At 41.8% G+C, this 19,572-nt stretch overlaps 1 protein-coding gene across 3 annotated transcripts in view; it reads right to left on the bottom strand.

Annotated features, from left to right (window-relative positions):
- astn2 (astrotactin 2) overlaps positions 1-19,152 on the bottom strand; it is a 285,748-nt gene extending 266,596 nt beyond the window's left edge. The window contains exon 1 of one of the 3 annotated variants that reach the window (XM_086186408.1): positions 18,981-19,152. Coding sequence is in view for 2 of the 3 variants with exons in the window: in XM_086186406.1 (XP_086042532.1) it covers positions 8,614-9,082 (469 nt within the window). In the remaining variant the exon portion in view is untranslated. Of the gene's footprint in view, positions 1-8,613; positions 9,235-18,980 lie in introns of those variants that run through there. The other 2 variants (XM_086186406.1, XM_086186407.1) reach the window with 2 other exon arrangements.
- Between the last annotated feature and the right edge of the window lie 420 nt (positions 19,153-19,572).

The following is a 19,572-nucleotide window of genomic DNA, read 5'->3' as shown; positions in this document are numbered from 1 at the left end:
CGGGACAGTGTCAGTGAGGCATTTCAGTGATATTTTAAGAAACAAACAATCCATAACAAGCAGAAGTCATCGATTAATTCAATGAATTTTGGTGACGGTTTCACGGAACGTGAAAACACACACACACACACACACGAACCATTCCAACAGACCGCCAATCCTTAAAAAGGTATGTGCAACCAACCACCCATTCAGACTCGACAAGTTGACCAATAGGTGGCAGAACTGGGCTCAAGCATGCTAGTTCTGCCTTCCAATACGCCATAAGTTGTATCCTTTTAGAAATGTTCCACTTACAAGGTACAAGTAGTTGAGTAGGATGCTAATCAGAGGTGCTCGCGAGGGGCCTCAGTGCCATCAGAGAGGCCCCCATGCAACACCACTGCATGTCCACAGGGTGCCATTTCTGAAAAAGATCCACTATATACTTTAGGTACTGTGGATAATACTATAGGACATAAATTTGAATAAAGTACAATATAGTTTTCCAGCTCGATCATACACATAAAAACAAAACATTTGCATACACATAAAAATAAAGCCCTTAAAAGACCCATGAGTCAAATCCATTAATTCCTCCATGCCCATTGATAGCGTCAGCCGTCTGTCAGCAAAAACAGACAAAAAATGTGCATATCAACGCTGTGCATAATTCTGAGGAGGGGGATGAGGGCAAGAAAAAAAAGTGCATTCATTAGAGGTATTTATGTAAATAAATCTTTGTTTATTCCATCAAAAGATAACTACAGCGCACCTCTCAGCAATGGTAATGACCAAGCGATTATCTGGAGATCAAAGCCGTCCACCGATACCACCAGGCCAGACCCGAGGCAGTTATTTACAGCTGGTATAACGAAGCACTGCAAAACAGAGTTCCTGCAGAGGAGAGCCAGCACCATGGGTCACTGGTGGCAATGCTTTCATCCTTGCCTGCACGTCACTCCGGTTTGTCAGCATTTAGCTTGACGAGCATGATTTTTCACTCTGTCTGTCAAACCACTTTCCCATTGGATGAGGTGATGCAACCTTGCAATCTGTTGTTTATTTTCTGAATCTGGTCGGTCCAAAAGAAAAACACAAGGCTTCTCTATTGCTTTGAACCTGCAGACAAAATAAAAAAGCATGTAGACTAATTGGAATTTGTACAGGATCAAGACCACCCATGTGAAAGCGTAAAGCAGGAACATGCATATGAACTCGTTACGTTGCAGGAGACGCGAAGTCGATTTCCACTTTCACTTGTTAGCCATTAATAGAAATGCATGTACAAACGACTGAAGAAGAATGAGAATCAATAAGAGGAGAAACATAACAAGTGCAGATGGTTTCATTCAGGGAGTCACTGGAGTCTCTGAATAGTGAAATCATAATGCTGTGGTCCACACACACACACACCCTTTAACAGTGCGCCGTGTTTTTCAAAAGTTAGCACTGTAGGTACATCCAAAACCCAGAGTGAAGACATGCAGGAACAATCCAAACAGCACAACTCTAAGAAAAAACCCACCCTGAATATGTCTGAATATTTCCTTTTCATGAAAAGTCAATTAATCCCACTCAAATCTGAATTTTCATCTGCTACTGTATTGTCTCGTTTTGCGACACAAGTCTCACAAAATACTTGCATTTTGGAATTGATTTAGCTTGGAAATGTGATACCAGGTCAGGGATATGGGAATCGGGTTTGTACGTGATGTTCACGGATCAAATATTGGTCATGATGGTGCCGATCCAGATTCCAAGCCATAGTTTATGCTGGATCAGGAACCCACTGTAACGCAGCACCGACCAAAAACATGGAGTTCAAATGAACCACTTTAGAGTACACCGAAACTGAATATATCTGTGTATATTTTGCAATTGTAGTGGGACACTCTGCATCATTGACTGCACCCTTAAGATAATACCAACAACAACATTAAAAAAGATTCAAGGAAAAGAAGTTCTGGTATTAGAATCAGTGTTGTGTACCAGAATCAGAACTGAACGGATTTGATCTGAAGCAACTCCATGAAATAATAAGCTTTCACGGTAAACTCTGCCTGGCATCTTCTCATATCCGTGTAGTAATAATCCCGCTTGGTTGTGTGGCGTCCACGTTGTGTCTGGACACATGATGTAAATTCAGCTTGAACGCATAGAAAAGGCCGTGTTTTTTTTCCCCCCTCTTTCTAATGTTAGTACATCTGGTTGATAGATTGCACCCACAGACCATCAAGTACAGCTGACAACTCACGGTTGGGAGTTCACGCAATTCATGTTGTGTAACACTTGATATGCTAAAATTTAAAAAAAAAAAAATCTAATTTACTACAGTTCATATAGATTTCTGACTGACACAGCAGCAAGCGCACACACACACACACACACACACACACACCAATTTACCAAGAGATGAGACATTGAAAACAGCGGGAAGGCATTGCATGTGAAAGGTGTTGGCAATAAAATGGGGTTGCATTCTATAAAGGAAACACTCCTCAAGGCTCAAATAATGATGAATAGACCACTGGATGGCCTTCAGGAGCTCCACCATGAATCGTATCTTTATGGTCTCCTAACATTACGCTTGTAGTGTTCCTCTGATCCAAACCGTGCTAAATCAAGAGCTATGGCCATCTTTTAAAATGTCCTTACAAAGTCTCAGACAACAGGAAAAGTCTCGCCTCCATATTGGCTCTACAGCGTGTAATAACTATCATCTCTCTTGTTGGCCTTTGCCCCCTGTCCTGCAGTGTTAAGCCCCTGACACAAGATTGAGCTGTAGTGCAGTGTGTACATGTTCTGTGCCACAGGGAACACCACAACACTCGAGTGCAGGTGCTTTGCCACCGTTGCTTTTAATCTCCCATCTCCAAGAAAGCTCGCTTAGTTGTAACTCCTGCACAGGAAGATACGTCGATTCAGAGTTGAGACGGACAGAGAAGGAGCGAGCGAGCGAGAGAGAGAGAGGGGAAGAAGCTGCCTGACATGACGGGAGTGTTTGATAAGATGTGCAGAAAAGATGTGGTAAACAATGAAAACAGTTGAGATTCAGTCCCAGACAAATAGAGAAGATAGTAGACAGAGGGAGACTTTGAGTCTCCTTGAAATGCTTGAAAAGGTGAACTACTAATGAGGTGTTCAGAGTCCGCCTATGAATGCATGGTTTTCCATTAAATCCAAACTACAGCGCTGGAAATGGGCAGAGATCATACTGCTAACACATTAGACTCTTAACACCGCGTATAAGGGTTCTTGTCAAACTTTGCCTGTGATGCTCGACGGCGCCGTTCACTTTTTCAGTCGCTCGCATCTGCATGTGATTTGACTAGACCACCCCCCCCCCCTTTTTTTTTCCCTACAACTTCATATCAATGTATAGATTGACCGGCTGTCAAGACCTGACATTTGCAAAATATTTGAACGCAAAGGCAGCTGCTGACACAATTATTATGAACAGGGATTCCAAAAAAAAGAGAAAAAAAAAAGAACTATAAGCATATTAACAGGAATGTTGCCGTTTTTAGTGCGGCGCGACCGATTCCTCCTCCGGAGAAGCTCGGACAGAGAAACGATCCGAGTCAAAACATAAATGAAGCGTGACCTCCACGTTATCTTTGATTTTACTGAAACATACAAACATTTATGCACTTTGCGACCACTTTGCCGTCTGCACCGTGAGCAGCTGCTCCAAAATGGAAGCAACTGAGAAACAGTTGCCTTTAATCAGATCTCCAACATAAAAACAGCTGTAGCTTCAACTACAACTCCAAATCATGTCCTGCTCTCTTCTGTCTACACTTCTTCCTCGTTCCGCTCCTGTTTTACCTGTGCGTTGTTATGCAGTACCCTAATCTGTTCACTAGTTTTACTCATCATTGCTCCAACTTAACTCTCGTCATTTGCGCTCGCATGTTTTAGCAGCATCAGCACCTCGACGCTGTTGCCGCTCATGTATGTTTTAGTAACGCTCGAGTCCGTCTTTTCTGTCTATGTCGTTTTGTTTTTTGTTGAACGGCATTGGAAATCATGTGATGCAAACATTGTTAAATTTCTGGGTAATTTTTCCTACGAATCTGCATCCGTCCCTACAAAATAAACATTAAATGAAAGGTTTCATCAATGCACTGTCACTCAGTCACGTGAAGCCCTTGAGACGTTTCTAGCAGGAGCTCAACTCCTGAACCAGAGAGAGAAAGAGAAAAAGTGGCTGACGCAGATGATCAACACGCACTCGCACGAATATGACCGTGCGAAAGCTTCACGCGTATGCATACATTGTTTATTCTTTCCAGGAAATCTCTTTTTTACTCCACCCAAACACATCCGTCTCATGTTCCAAATGACCCTCCTCCACACCCTCCTCCATCAAGGGTAAGTGCAAGCAGCATCAACGTGACAACATGATGAACATTTCTGCCACAAAGAGCAAGTTTCCTGCCACAACAACAACAAAAATTCATTAAAAATAATAGGAAATTGGACTTTTCAGTATATTTCCCCTCACAATACATTTTGTCATATCGCACACCTACATGAAAAACAATATAAATCATCAGCCAATCCGGTGCAGCATTCCGTCTCACGCAGCTGGCTCTCTTTCCAACAGGCTTCAGTTGCAACTCAGGCTGAAGCGCCAACAGATAATTTTCCCTTCAACACACCTTTTCCTGCTTTTATGGGAAATATTATTCACAGCTCTCACCCAGATACAGTACAGTCCACTCACAGCTCTAAACTCCTATAACAACCTACATGAATCTCCTCTTTTACTTTTGACACTCGTGTTTTAATGCCTTTGTTCACAACCTTTGATGTGAGAAATAAATGGTGTAAGCCCCGGTCATATAACATCCTGAGGAAAAAAAAAAAAAAAAAAAATGGGGATGTGTGGCAGAGATGATAGAGCATGAGGCACAGCTCTTTGTCACGCTGTCCTTTTTCATCACCCTTCCACCGGTTGTTATTTAATTTTTCAGACGATACTTTGTAAAAGTTTACAGCCTGCCATGCTGCTGTCCTGCAACACCGTCCACAGAGTGATGCAGCTAAAATATATATGTATATATATATATAAAAAGAAGAAGGCGGTAATTTAATCAATAAAATTGGAGTCAACTCAAAAGGTGGCTTGGCTCGCCATTAAAGGCGGACACCCTAATCGACTATGTGCCTCAGAAATATTAATATACAAGATCTCACAGTATTTTAACATGTAAAAAACAGGCAAAGGAGAAGACGAGGAGGAGGAGGAGGAAGAAGAGGTGGAGGCATCCTCGGATGTATCCTCCGCATTGCCCTTTCAGCTCATCCATTCTCCATGACAGTTGCAGTAATAAATCAAAGCTGAGCAGGCAGGCCACAGCACTAAGAGTACTGACTGTCCCGCCCCCACCGTTCCGTAACCTCTGACGCCAGTTTCGACAAAACAATCATACGTTTGACAGTAACAGACACAAGTAAAATGCTCTTTAATGGTCGGGAAGACATTTGGCTAACAACCCAGCACTTTGAAATCCCTGCGAAGCCATTTTTGCTATTAAAAAACACTCAAATGTGTCATGACGGGAGAGAAATGCAGCTGCTGCGATGAGGCGACACACTGTAGCGCATGCTCAGCACATCTACAGGTTAATCAAGTATAGCGCTGTACTGAGAGGAGCCATTAGTACATGTTCGAGCAAAACCTGCTGAAAAGTGAAATGGTAAAACCAGCACACAGCTTGGATCTGAGAGGTACAAAAAAAAAAGTCAAGTTAAAAAGACAAAAGGTAAGTCAACAAGGTCTCGAAGAAGACCTCCGCCAAGGTCCATAGTATTCCCATAGAAATGAAGGAAAATGAGTGGCTGTGCTCCAAAATGTTAATGCATTCCTCCTTGGCTAATACAGCAGCCTCAGAGAAAGTTTTTTTGAATATACACCCAGTAGTTTCAGAATGATTCAACTGAAAGAAACAAATAGCAATGAAAACAGGCAGGGAGACCACAGCAAAGCCTCGGCGGAAGAATCACGCTAACGGCAGAGTTGTACGTTATAAAGCGCGTACATCTACAGTATATATTCAGATGTGTTTATCAAGTAATGGCCAAGCCTTCGTAGCAACCTTGAGCCTGGAAATTCACTCTTTCAATCGGACACAATAATAAAGTACACGTGGGTTTGCTGTTTAAAAGATACATTTACTGTCACACACGCACACACAATGTCGCATGAAAAATTTTGAGTTTTCTTCAAGTGTGTTGCATGGGCAGGACGAAATAAAACTTCTGACCGTTCTCAAGTAAAAAAAAAAAAAATTCCCTACTTTCTGGCTTTCCACACCACGTTTCTCTCCTGGCTGAACACCACCAGTTCACCCAGCTGTCCTTGCTGGGGCGCCACTCCTTCTGCCACTTTGCAAACGCACGCGAACCACCAGGCGCTTCCCCTGTCACATGCGGTGACGTCAGCTGCCAAGACGCAGCGCGGGAGAGGGCCACGCTTTCTTCCCCCTGTTCCCTCAACCTCAAACAGGCGGTCTAAGCCAAGGGTAACGAGGAGATCCAAACCAGCAGACTTTAGCAGAATAATACAGCCCGTGTGCGGGTTCCTTCCTAATCTCTATGAACAGATGCTGAATGTAAATACAGAATCTGCCGGCAAGGGAGAAAATGTTGGGAAAGGAAAGCTTCTGGTTTACGTTTGAGTAGCTTTGACCAGTCAGTGGGCTTCGGTTCTGTCGACGGTCCGTATGGAGCCAAAAGGCACACTACACATTGGCTGAAATGCAAGGTTGGAACTACAGCTGTAGTCTGTGTGACAAAGCCGTTGTCGTGGCTTTCAACTGTAAACTTAGAGAAACTGGATTTTTTTAAAAACAATCCGCTCATGTTTGTCTTTCAACTCGGTACAAGTTGCTCTACGGACTGTAAATGATGAGCAGGAGCCAGACCAAGGAAATCTGGTCCGTGCTCCCGGAGGACAAGTCGTCAGACATAGCTGATGGGTTCTAAGATTGGTTCCTTCCTGGAACCAGTCAATGTTCTGCAATTAACCCTGCAGCCTCTGTCAGTATGCTAATTAATTCCCCATCATAAAATCCATTTTAATGCTAGAACTTTCAGGTGAGGACGTGACTACATCACCCTCAAGAACTTGGTTCATTATTCTCAAACCCTTCAGTGTCACACCCAGCAGTGAAACAGTCTCCGAAACATACATCTTCTTAACATGAATACAAAGAATTTGCTACGCACACACACACACGTTCAAGGCAATCCACACACATGGAAGTATTACAACCCTCGTTCCTCTTCTCCTCCCTCCACAGCGAGGAGCCGTGCACTCGAAGGTTTAAGCTGCAAATTTTCTAGCTGGCTGACTGAGAGGACAGAGAGGCCTTTCTCACCAGTCAACGGCTGTCCTTAATGAGAACAGAAAGTGATTTACTAGCGTAATGCTCCAGCCCTCAGCTCGCCTGCCTGCCTGCCTGCCTGCCTGCCTGCCTTCATGCAGCCAGTTTAGTCCGGACTCTTCCTACTGAGAATGAAATCGAAACCGAGGAAAGAGATAAAAATAGTCATATCAAACTGTAATAATGAAACATTCTCTCACTTCCCTCCATTACGAACCTCTACGCAGCGGCTGCATCTATTTGTTATAGAAAAGCTCCTCTGTCACACTGAACCAATCCAGTGAACAACCAGCAGCCCGTGAACTGATTGGGAACTGGAAAGGAAGAAGGAAAAAAAAAAACAAACAAACACAGCATACTCACAATCTTTGGCTTCATCTTGTGTGGCTTATTGTGTTGTTGTGTACTACACATTGCACTCACACTGATACATAGTCAGAAAACAGCTGCCGTGGCAAACACACACACCGAAGGGCCAACATCCATCTTTCAAATGACTCTTTGACCTAAGTGAACAATATGGAGAAGAGAAGCCTTCGATCATAGTCGGCAACTCGTACAATGCTAGTTGGGTTTTTTTGTTTGTTTTTAAGTTGATGCCGGGGGGGGGGGGGGGGGCAACAACACTCTCCCGCCATCATGTCCTCTGTGATTATCCAATCAGCAATGCCCTAGGAAGACCGTCGTAAAAGTGCATGGCTTTCACTGAAATGACCTGTCAGAGCTGTTTTGATTCTCTCAGTTCAGGCATTAAGACCACACACACACACACACACACACACACAGGAGCATGTGTGTTCCTCTATTTTGTGACAGTGATGCAAACAGTTATCTATCCAGTGTGAAAGTACCACCAGCAGCCATGCATGTGCGTGCTATGAATTGGGTGCCCATGTGAGAATAAAATACCAATTTCATGCACATTTGCAGGGCCAAATTGGATTCCTTGATTGGGGCACCATGGTAAGGGTGTGCATGAAATTTAATATCATAATCATGTTTAACCACAAAATAGGAAAGACACAAAGGCAGAGTGAATGAGAGAACATGAGTCCCTCCGTTCAGAAGAATTTCACTTGGATTATTAGACGCGGGGTCTGAAGCCAGGTAATGTAAACAGGACAGGCTGGATTATTTTGCGGGCTGAACACAAGTATGTGAGAGCGCCAGTGTTCAGCTCCTGAAGGTTGAGTGGTTCTCATCATGGAGGGGGAAACATTACCAGAGCAGTTCTTACCGAGAGTGAAGTAGGGGAGAGCTGTGTTGTCAAGATCATCCATAACGGATATTCGCCCAGGTAGGTCTGTTCGAACGAATAATAGAAGTCGGGATTCCCCACCTCCTCCTGCTCCTCCTCCTCCAGTTCCTCCTCCACCACCACCACCACCGCCGCTAACAACACCACCGCCGCCGCCGCCGCCACCTGCTCCAGCAGCAGCAGCACCCCCTCCTCCTCCTCCTCCTCCTCCTCCTCCTCCGACCACGCTCCCCGAGGCTCCGCCGGTGAAGCTGAACTCGTTTTCCCGGAGTACGGGCAGGGTAGAGACGGTGACGGTCTTCACCTCACATGGCGTCTCCGCGTCGCTCTCTTTCTCCCGCTCCTCGTCGGCCGATGTCGCCCCTCTGTTTGCCCCGACTGTCAAAGTCCGCGTTAATACGAGCCCCGTGAGGAGGACGCGGAGGTGCAGCAGCGAGCTCCCCGCCATCCCCGCTCCTTGTGTGTGCTTCTCTCGCTTTGAATGGGGCTCATAAACTGTCCGTTCACTTATAGTACAGTCGCTGCAAAGGAATCGCGTCCGTCCAGGAGGCGGCAGCACAGGTGGAGCAGGAGTGACATCTCCACACTGGGCTCGCACTGTGGGACACCGACAGCAGGTAGCTGGTCCTGCACTAACCGTCCACATATGTGTGAAGCTTGAATGCCAGTTTATTTTTCTTAATAAAACACATACATGGAGTTTTGTTTTTTGTTTTTTTAAGCCAATTATCTATGAATAATGCAACGTGTCTGCATGAAAGGAAGAGTTCAGTGAGGGATTTCCTTCTCGGATATTTCCCAGCTCTTACAAATACGGAGTTTAATTTAATCCCACGACTGTAACCAAAATGATTTTTACCTAAAAAACAGCTACAAAAAAAAAAAAAAACCCAAGATGGGTTCACCCTACTCCACAGACTCCACCACAGTATCACACCAGCACACGAAAATAAAGCAGCATCCCTTACAAAAAAATAAAATCTCATTATGAACTGGAGAAAACGTTCATTGAAACGGTTTTGTCTTCTAACAAATACAACCGATTTGATTAAATAATTAAGAGGCATGGTACTGACTCAACGGTAGTGTCAAGCGTGGTGATGTCATTCTTTCAACACCAAAAGCAGCAGTTATTTCATTTATCTTGACCTTTTTCTAGTTTGTGAGGTCCACTGCTACACATCCATAGATGCAGGAAGACACTTGGGTTTTTTTGTTTTGTTTTTTGCCCCCTTGCCAAATACTTATAACTTTATAAGTAGTTTTGCGAGGTGCGCCCGAGGCTCTCCCAGCAACATAAACAACTTTTTTTTTTTTAAAAGGTATTTTGCAGAGCTTTTTGGAGCTTCATAAATTCATTTCTGTGTTGCATTACGTGACAACTGTGTCCATTAGTAAACACGGGAGGAAAAGGAATGATTCTGGTGGGAACGTGTTGTTTACTTGAAACATGCGAAATAAATACATTTATATCACAAGATGAAGCTTATAGTCATCATCTTACAAATAGCAGCTATGAAACTTAGCACAATAAATGCAAATGATGTGTAAATTTCTCACATGAAACATGACTTCATGCAGCCAGACGGTGGCGCTATCACTCCCTCTCAGCTTGACTTGAAATTTGACACACGTCTAAGCTGCTAGAACAAATACAATCAAAAAGTAAAGTTCTTCACAAAAGCAGTTATAAAGCGATGGAATAAATCAGAGCGACAACAGTGTAGGGGGCAGCATGGCTCAAGGACACTGTGGAAGTCTTCTTGAGCAAGATACTGAACCCTTAATCGCTCCTGATGAGCTAGTTAGCACCTCGCATGATAGCCTGCACCATTATAGAGTGTGTGTGTGTGTGTGTGTGTGTGTACAAAGCAACTGCGTCAAGTGCTTAGAGTACCGCTAAGTTAGAAAGGCACATTTACCAGATAAGAATAGAATTTATGCAATAATAATGAGTAGTGAAACAAAAGCTCTTCATGACTAATAGACATCTGTCAGCTGCATTCAGGCGCATTATAAAACCGGGCACGAATGCCACGTGTGCTTTAAAAGTAAGATTTGAAATTTTAGATTGAATTCTTCCATGTAATGGCACATATGAAGAGATGCAGGTGTTATTGGGAGTTTAAATGTGGAGAGGTTTCAGTTCGTTAGCCAGAGACGAGAGCAGGGTACAGGTATTCTTAACAGGCTGTCATAAAAAGGTCGGATGAATGCAAATTTTTTTTGTTTTTGTTTTTTTTTTTAAGATATGATGAAGTTGCAGAAAACACCACTGAACAAATGATTTATGGTCAAAATTAATTTTTAAAGAAGATTTCTGTTCTGGCTTTTGGATGCAGCGAGAGAACTGAAGCTAGAGGTGAAGTACTTGTTGGACGGTTCCGTACTTCCAGTAATAAAGCCAATTGGATCATTAAAAATAAGATGCTAATAAGATTTTTGCAAATTTTAATTGAGTTTAAAAAGAGTCCTGTGAGATCTGATAAGAGATATTGACGATAAACCCTGAATGTGTGATGTAAACATCGTCGCAAGGAAGGAGAGACAGAACCACAAATGGTCCAAAACATGGCCGCCCTCAATCGAAAACCCCACAAAGGGAGAGCGTAGCAGGAAATTGCCCATAAATCAAGTTGTCTTTGAGTAATCCTGATTAAAGTCATGGAAGATATCTTGCACCATGTCTTGAATGTTTCATTCACATCTGATGGAACAGAGGAAAAAAATAGGGGCATTTTCCTCTGTTTTTCTTAAACCGGTCATCAGTTCTGGTCACACTTATTTGTGCTCGTTTCTTTTGGAGGAATACACAAGAAGAAGAAGCTCCGAATTGGATGTTTTTTTTCCATCAATCAAGTGCATCTTAGCTTCCTTTACCAGTTTAATGTTATTTCAATGCTGATTTGTATGACTGCTCCTCCTCACTGGTGTGTCATAATCGAGGCGATATGTGCCCGAGTGTGTAGACCTCAGACCAGTTTGTGTTAAATCCGCTGCTTTGACCAAAAATAGGTCAAAACAACAAGTCAGGACCAAAATTGCACTTGGAGCAAGTTGGGGAGCAGCTTCTGACACACTTTCACTGTCTCTCTCCATGGTGCTGAAAGCTGCAAAGTCAGGCCTTTTCTTTTTTCTTTTTTTTACCTCGTGCACAGTATTCGCATGCGAGGTTCACCTCAAGCAATTCATTTACCGACTCACTGTAAGCCGTGAAAGATCGTCACAGGTCAGCGTCGTCTTCAGTCGCCTCAGATGATGGTGACAGGGAAATATGTACCACCTTGATTCTGCTTTCTTCCCATCTGTACTTCGCATTTCTTCGTTCTCTCTCAAGTGCAGAGGGGGGTAAAAGACGGAATTATTAAAGTAAGCCAAGAGACAAATGACCCACGCGAGTTGAACCTCGTGTGTGTCTCCCTCTCTAATGCAGAAGCATTCCAATCTGGTTTCTCCGTGCAAATAGACTTTAGAAGACAAAGACGCACATCAAATTCAGAGCAAAAGATCACCTTGCACATCTATTTTAAGACACAGGTGCATAGGAGAGGGCGAATGGATGAAAAGATTGTGAGAGCACACGCTAAAATTGCAATGTCACATTTATTTGTGACGTTTCAGTTCTTGACTTTTGCCCAATCAAAATTGTATTCATAAAGCCCAAAATGACAACTCAGAATTTGCCTCAAGGGGCTTGAAAACATGTCCAAGATGTAACATCCTCTTCTTAGAACTTCCAAACTTCCTAAAAAAGAAAATTAACAAGGAAAATAAAAAAAGCGGAAACCTCAGCGTGAGTCAGAGGAAGAATCCTTGTCCGGGGATGGACGGATGTGCGGTACGTGCTGAGCATACAGACGGAACAAACCAGAACTCACAACCAGTGAGGATAAAACCAATCCCACAGGAGGCGATGATCAATGTCTGAATGAATGGCCAGCACTGAAACGTCAAATCAATGTCTACAAGTGTAAATAGTCAGCGGAAGCTTAAGTTTGCACAACTTTTCATCAAAACGCATCCCGCGCTTTTAATTCTCGTTTTTAAATTGTCATCGTTCGTAAAATCGCAGCTGAGGAAATGTATAGCTTCGCGATTTTTGTTTTTTTTGGACACTTTTCACAATACTGCAAATTTCAGTGCTTTCTTGTTTTAATACCATGGATGTCATGTGACCTTGGAACTCCATGGTAGTTAACGGATCCAAGTATTAGACCGAAAACGCTTTTTAATGCCTCTTTTATTCTGTCGAAACTCTATTTGAGATATAAAACATGACGGGTGCTATTTAGGGCTGGGGTAGCGTAACAGCTGATACGAATCAGACGTCATCATCATATTCCTGTGATTCCATCCGTATTCAAGAAACACTTGTTTCAACTGAATATGAACGGAATAGATATTAAACAGACCATTTAAAAAAAAAGAAAAAAAAGGACTCAACAGGTTTTATTTACCCCAAAAATGAAACCTGCTTGTTGCCCTCTGTGACTTAATTATGTGTTTGTTTTAAGTGCTTTTTAGTTCTGTAAAAAACAGACAAAATGCCACCTGTCGACCGGCAGACTCCTGCGCTCGCCTCCACCTGCCTCCATTAGTGCACGACTGATTTTGGTGGCAGCTAATTTGAGCTAAATCATTGTTCAAAGTGTTCAACGTATCGGTTCTATACTTTAAAGAGCTCACATCAAAGTGGACCACTTTTAAGTCAGGGCAACTACAGTAATTGCACTGGGACAATTTCTCCCTTTCGTGTTAATTTAACATTTAGGTAAAAAAAAAAAAAAAAAAGAAAAAAGAAAGAAAGGATTTCCTGATAGTATTTAGCTACAAAGATGGGCCTAAAGGGTAAATCTGGCAAGCGTCAGTGTCCTGGTGGCGAAAGTGCTGACACTGGAGAGATCCAGTGAGGGACCGTATGCCATCGTTTTTGCAGACATGACCTCTCACTGATAGATTTCATTGAGATTCATCTGTCTCTCTTTAATGGGCAAACAGTAAAAAGGCATAGGATCGATTGACGTCGGAGTTTCGAGGGAGGTGCCGGAGAGCTGCGAGTACACCAACTTAAACAAGGGCATGGAAGGGAAAACTGCATTTTTATTAGCTGATGGAGAGCTTTTAAACAGTCAGTGGTTGGTTATATGAGATTTATTGCTCTGGAAATTGCTTCGACCTGAATGCCGTGGCCGACTCTGACTCCCTCTAAATTGAATTTGATAGACAACAAGCGAACGTCCACTTCACCTAGACAGAGGTGGTTAAACAGATTTCTGTGGCATAATGAGCGAAGGACCTGACCTTTCTATCCCTGCTCCCTTCAGGAAGACTAGAAGAGTGTTGCTTGATGTCAGAAAATGATTGAAATATGTCCTCTGCGCCGTCTTTGCAGCCGGTGGGATCAAGACTATCCACCGAGCCTACATCTTCGACCACAAACCCGCCAAACAAGGGACGCACCTTTGGACTGAGAGGGAATATGAGAATTTATTTCTAAAATCTTAATTTAATAATGCAGAGAGTCTGAAATCTTTGGAAGGACTTGAAGACAGTGCGTGAGCCACCATATGTTACAAAGCAATCTAGATTCCTCACACCTAGCGTTTTATGAACGGTTTGACAGTTTTCTAATTACTACAATAGATACAGACAGCAGAAGTGCTGTGAAAGCAACATATATTTGTTTTAAAAGAATAAATGAGCTGTCAGCATGAGCTTTACACACTGCGAGCGCTATGGAATGTTTCAGGTACAGCAGACATTACTCAAAACTTTATTATGTATTAATTTAATTTCATTTTAATATCTCAGTGCAAATTCAAGAGGGTTTTTTTTTCCCCATATACTACATGATTCTAATTTCTTCTCTCACTTGCATCCGTATGGAATGACCAAGGGACTACAACTATTTATTAGCTAGCATTTAGTGCGCGGCTGGCAATGCCGGACGCTTTTTTATTGTTGCACTTTATTGCCTGCCATATTTCATAAACGTATTTAGTGCATAATTCAGTTCATGTTTTGTTTGTTTTTTTAACACCCCTCATGTCATGTGACCTAAAGAATCCAAATCAGTACTTCATTTTATTACCTTCTTTTTTTTTTCTTTTTTTTAAAAATCAGATCCTTCTTCTTGACAGTGAATATCTAAGCATTTAAATGAGTTTTTTTTTTTTTTTATAAACTTTGATCTAAATTTAAACGTGAAGGCTTCTACGTAGAGTGCATCACCTCACCGGGGCCAGTATAAACAATAAATACTTCATCACTCTGCCAAATTTTCTGAAAATGAGCCAGGTGGTTTCTGCATAATCTCTCTGATAGACAAACAGACAGACGTGGGTGAAAACCTTCTTGGCAGAGTTAAAAATGTTGCAGTTTGTTTGTACTCGTTATGAAAATTAATTCGATCATACATCAAATTACTTGTAGCTCGCTCTTCATGAGAGGATTTGAGCAGAGATGAGCCTAAGAGCAGAACTGGCAGGAGGCTTTTCTGTGTTATATAAGTTAATTGATTAGTTGAGATTATGCGCAGACTGCTTCAGCTCTCCAGGTGTAAACAACAACAACAACAACAACAAAAAAACGCAGTCCTCAATTAGAAACTGGGTCACACCTGCAGGACAAACATGTGATCCCACACACTCATGAAACACACGTGCGCACGCAGACACCATCTAGCAAATCGGTTTCATGGGTGCAGAGCACACGGTCCAACAAATGCGCTTGCTGATGAGTCATTTGAGCTAACTAAAAAAAAAAAAAAAAAAAAAATCTGTCCTCCTAATTGGTCAACGGTGTAATGTGGGTGGGTGTCTCGGTAAATGTTTTTCAAAATGGCTTCCATCAGTGCTCGACGGATTCAGTTCAGTAGCATTTGAAACTGCTCATTCTTTTGACTAACCCAACATGTCAGGAGGAGTCGGAGGTTGGGCTTGTTTTTGTCTGCTTTCTGCGCCATCAGCTTCTTTCTCTGTGGAGGTCATGAGACCCGACGATGTGTCATGAGAGACACTGACAAAAGAGAACCAGATAATGTTCAAAGATGAATTTACGCGACACACTTTGGAAGTGTTTGGTTGCGCGCAAAAAGAAAAAAGTTTTTTTTAAAAAATACAAAAAATATTAATATTTTGAAAATATTTAAAAGATCTTTTGGTATACCCTACACTTTAAAAACTACCAACCAAAATTGTTAAAATGACAGTTTTGTTGTCTTCTACAAAAAATGATAATATAAAATGACACGAATATTTTTTTGGTGTTAAAAACAACCCAAGTGTTAATGCCATCTAGTGGCCAAAGTCATTATGACCTTTACAAAAGTAGGAAATCTGACAATAAACAAAGACAATGTGTGTACAAGAGAGCAGGTTGGCCTGACGGAGGGCTCAGAGATATCAGACTGCATTTCCATCTCCACCAATGGTGAACGGAGAGCAGAGCTTTGTTTTGTTGTTTTTTTTGTTTTGTTTTTTGAAGAAGAAAATAGTCAATAACTGATGCCTCCTAGTCTCTTTCTAGGATTGAAGTTGGTCACGTGCCATACTGGTGAAGATGTTTGGGCTGAGTTTAGCCACTCAGCTGATTCATGCTACCATGGCCTGTTCTGATCCGGGGCCACGTTCCACCTCCCTCATAGTCCCGTATCTTGGTGACAGACTCCAACTATTAGAAAATCTACCTCTCCATGACTGCGCCTCCCTTGCTCATATCCTCCTCAATCATCACCACTGAGAGCTGCTAGCTCAGCTGTCAGCCCACTATAATGTCCCCATCCTGGACCACCCATCCGTTAGTCCTGCTGGGGACAAAAAAAAAAAAAAAAAAAAAAAGGAGAAGGTGGGACAGTCAGGCAAGGTCAGAAGTGTGGCCTTACTCTCATTACTCTGGCCTTGCTCCTCGCCATTACTTCCAGCTTCCCCTCCTCTGTTCGCCCTGATCCATCTGTCACTGGCGTGAGGAGAAGCATGATACATTGCCCCCCCAGTCTCTCTCTCACACACACACACACACACACACACACACACACACACACGTGTTTTATTACAGCATTTAAGCGGTTGCACTTGGACTCTGAGGAAAGGTGATCCGACTGAAAATAATTCTCTTCTTTGCACCGTCTCTATGAAAGAGTATCGTTTTGTTTAATCATTTATTAGCTGAATATTTGTGATTACAAAACAAAAGAAATGAATGCAAGGCTGTGGGAATTAAAGTCTTAAAATAATCTTTGCTTTACTGTCGAGATTAGAAATGAACAAAAGAAAAATCATTGAATCAAAATGTAGCTTTGGGCGATGGGAGCACTTTTCTATCTATGTCTCTACTCGCTCTATTTCTGTACATTGCCAAGCGGATGGCATTTATTGTGCTTGGGAAAATTATGCAATACTAATAGGAGAGATGTTCTGGCTGAGCTGTCCCTTGTTTAATATCAAACTTCAGATTTATCATTTATTTCTTAACTATAAAAAGTCACTGAATTCGTCAGATTTAACCTTTTAACTTCCATTTTAATTTAACAATAATATCCGCGCAACCTTAATCAGTTCTTTTTCACTAAACAAAGGACGAAGGTTTGCATTTGCGACACTCTAAATAATAATTTTAAAATCTTTATTTCATGTGACCTTTCAGTACTTTTGTCCTATCATATGTTCGAAATGTTAAAGTAATGAAAAAAAAAACAACCCAGTTTCAATCTGATAACTTTGGGTGATAAAAAGGATACTTCGGAGCAATCAAAAAGGGAAATAGAACCATGAGTCATTCTGTATATCAACCAGGAAAAAGTTTCCGTGGCCTTTATCAAACCTTTGGAGATTATACATTTTGCTCACTTTTCACATCCTCTCATATTGGATAAACCAAGAATTATAATCTAGCTGCAGGAGCTCGTCTGCAGGGAAATAGATCCTTTTTTTCTGCAAACTGAGCTCAGACATTAATTTATTTATATATATATATATATATATATATATATATATATATATATATATATATATATATATATATATATATATATATATATATATATTTCTAATACCTTCAGCTGAGGCCTGATATACTGTACAAGGTTTCCGATGAGTGAGAGAGGGACCTTTCTAATGTTGCAGCAGAGATTAGCAGAGAGGTGGCGTATCTCTTTCATCTGGTCACGGGGCTCTCTGGTAGCAAGAGAGCCCCTGGCTCATCAGCAAGACCCCAGCCCTTAATTTGCTGTTCCTGACATGATCCTCCCACAAGCTGACTGCTGTAAAATCCATGCCTTAATTCAAACTAATTAGATGGACACAGAATGCAATTAAGAGAAAGAGAGAGAAGATGGGAGGTGTGTGTTTGTGTGTGTGCGTGTGGGGGGGGGGGGGTGTACACTCAGCTTCAGATAAATACACCACAGCTCCTATCTGATTATAAGTAAGTAAGCGGAGGGAAATAACTGATGGGTTTTTTGACATTAGCTGAAAGTGGTGTGGAATTATTATGAAAAAAAAACAGCCGTGATTCACATGAACACTCCAAATAGAAAAAAAAAAACACCACAAAATTATGGTTCTTTTAAAATGTCAAGACACCGCCCTCTCACTTTCATTACCATCACCCTTTATTTTGTTTGGGGATACTATTGGCATTTAATTTGGACATAATTATGAAATGTATTGTTCTATTTTTTCTTTTTCCAAACGTGATTTTGGGATATGATGATGCAGTAATGTGTGTTGAGGCCCAGAGGCTGAATGTTCAGAAGCTTATTTGACAGACCGTATAAACAAGGAAACATCTGCATTACAAATGTTCTCGCTCTTGGATACAGAGAGTAGTCAAACCGAGAGAGGGATACTTGAGATGCAGAACATACAAGGTTGATACAAGACAAGAGGCAACAAACTCTTACTGGAATATCAACGCTGATTAGAAAACTGATAAATGCGCGTTGATCATTTTCCTTTATGTCATAACTCAACAAAATCAAGTATTTTAGGTTGGTGCAGTTTTTAGTTTGCTGTCATACAGGCGCACAATCAACATCCCGAATAATGAACCAGTGTTTGGCAAACAGCACAAGCGTTGCACCATTAACTGCACATTAGCGCCTAACAGTGCTGATCCCGCAGTTTTAACTTGCTGCAACAACAAATGCGTGGAGCTTGCGAGGAGTCGCGAATGCCAGAGTAAAATCTGACAAATCAATCTTACGTGCTTGAGAAAATGTAGAAGTTTACTAAAACTACTTCTAATTTACTTTAGGCACAGTTCTATTAACTTTTGTGATTTTTTTTGAAAGTATCAATCAACTTGTCGGATTTTGTGAAAGAAAGAACAAACGCTTGATGTCCTACCTGCCCACAGTGTCACAGTCGTATTAATTTTCGTGTTTCTCGTCTCTCTGTGTTGATTTCCATCCTTGTTTTTTTTTTTTTTTTTTTTGCTTGAGGTTCCCGGTTGCAGTCAGGTTTTTGTTTTTCTTTTCCCTCTTGTGTCTAAATTACTTCCTCTTCCTGATTTTCTCTGTTTCCCACCTTTTTTTTTGCAGCTCACCTGTGTCTTGTTCGTCTTTGTCACTCACGCCCGCCTTCCTGGTGTCTCTCATCCAATCAGCTCCTTCCCTGCGCTCACGCTCTCACACCTGTTTCTCCTCGTATTGGATCAGTTTGTGGTTTACTTAGGGCCTGAGCCCGGAGGCACTCCGGAGCGAAGACCCTATTAAGGTTTTTTTTGTGTTGTGTTTTTTTTGTGTGTGTTTTTTTTTTTTTTGCATCCTGTTTTGTCCCCCTCTGATTGGCTCCCAAATCAACTCAGCCTTGGTGTAATGGGTTAATATGGGATGTCATACATGGTTGTGTGGATAATTATTCATGATTGGACGATACATTGAGTTAAAAACACACGCCGAACGTAAAGGATAAGAAATGTAAAGCTGCATGTTTATAT

This window comes from Aulostomus chinensis, chromosome 19 (assembly GCF_037954235.1).
Source record: "Aulostomus chinensis isolate RoL2024-O1b breed Wild chromosome 19, RoL_Achi_v1.0, whole genome shotgun sequence".
Lineage (NCBI taxonomy): Eukaryota > Metazoa > Chordata > Actinopteri > Syngnathiformes > Aulostomidae > Aulostomus > Aulostomus chinensis.
This window is presented reverse-complemented; position numbering and strand designations above follow the sequence as displayed.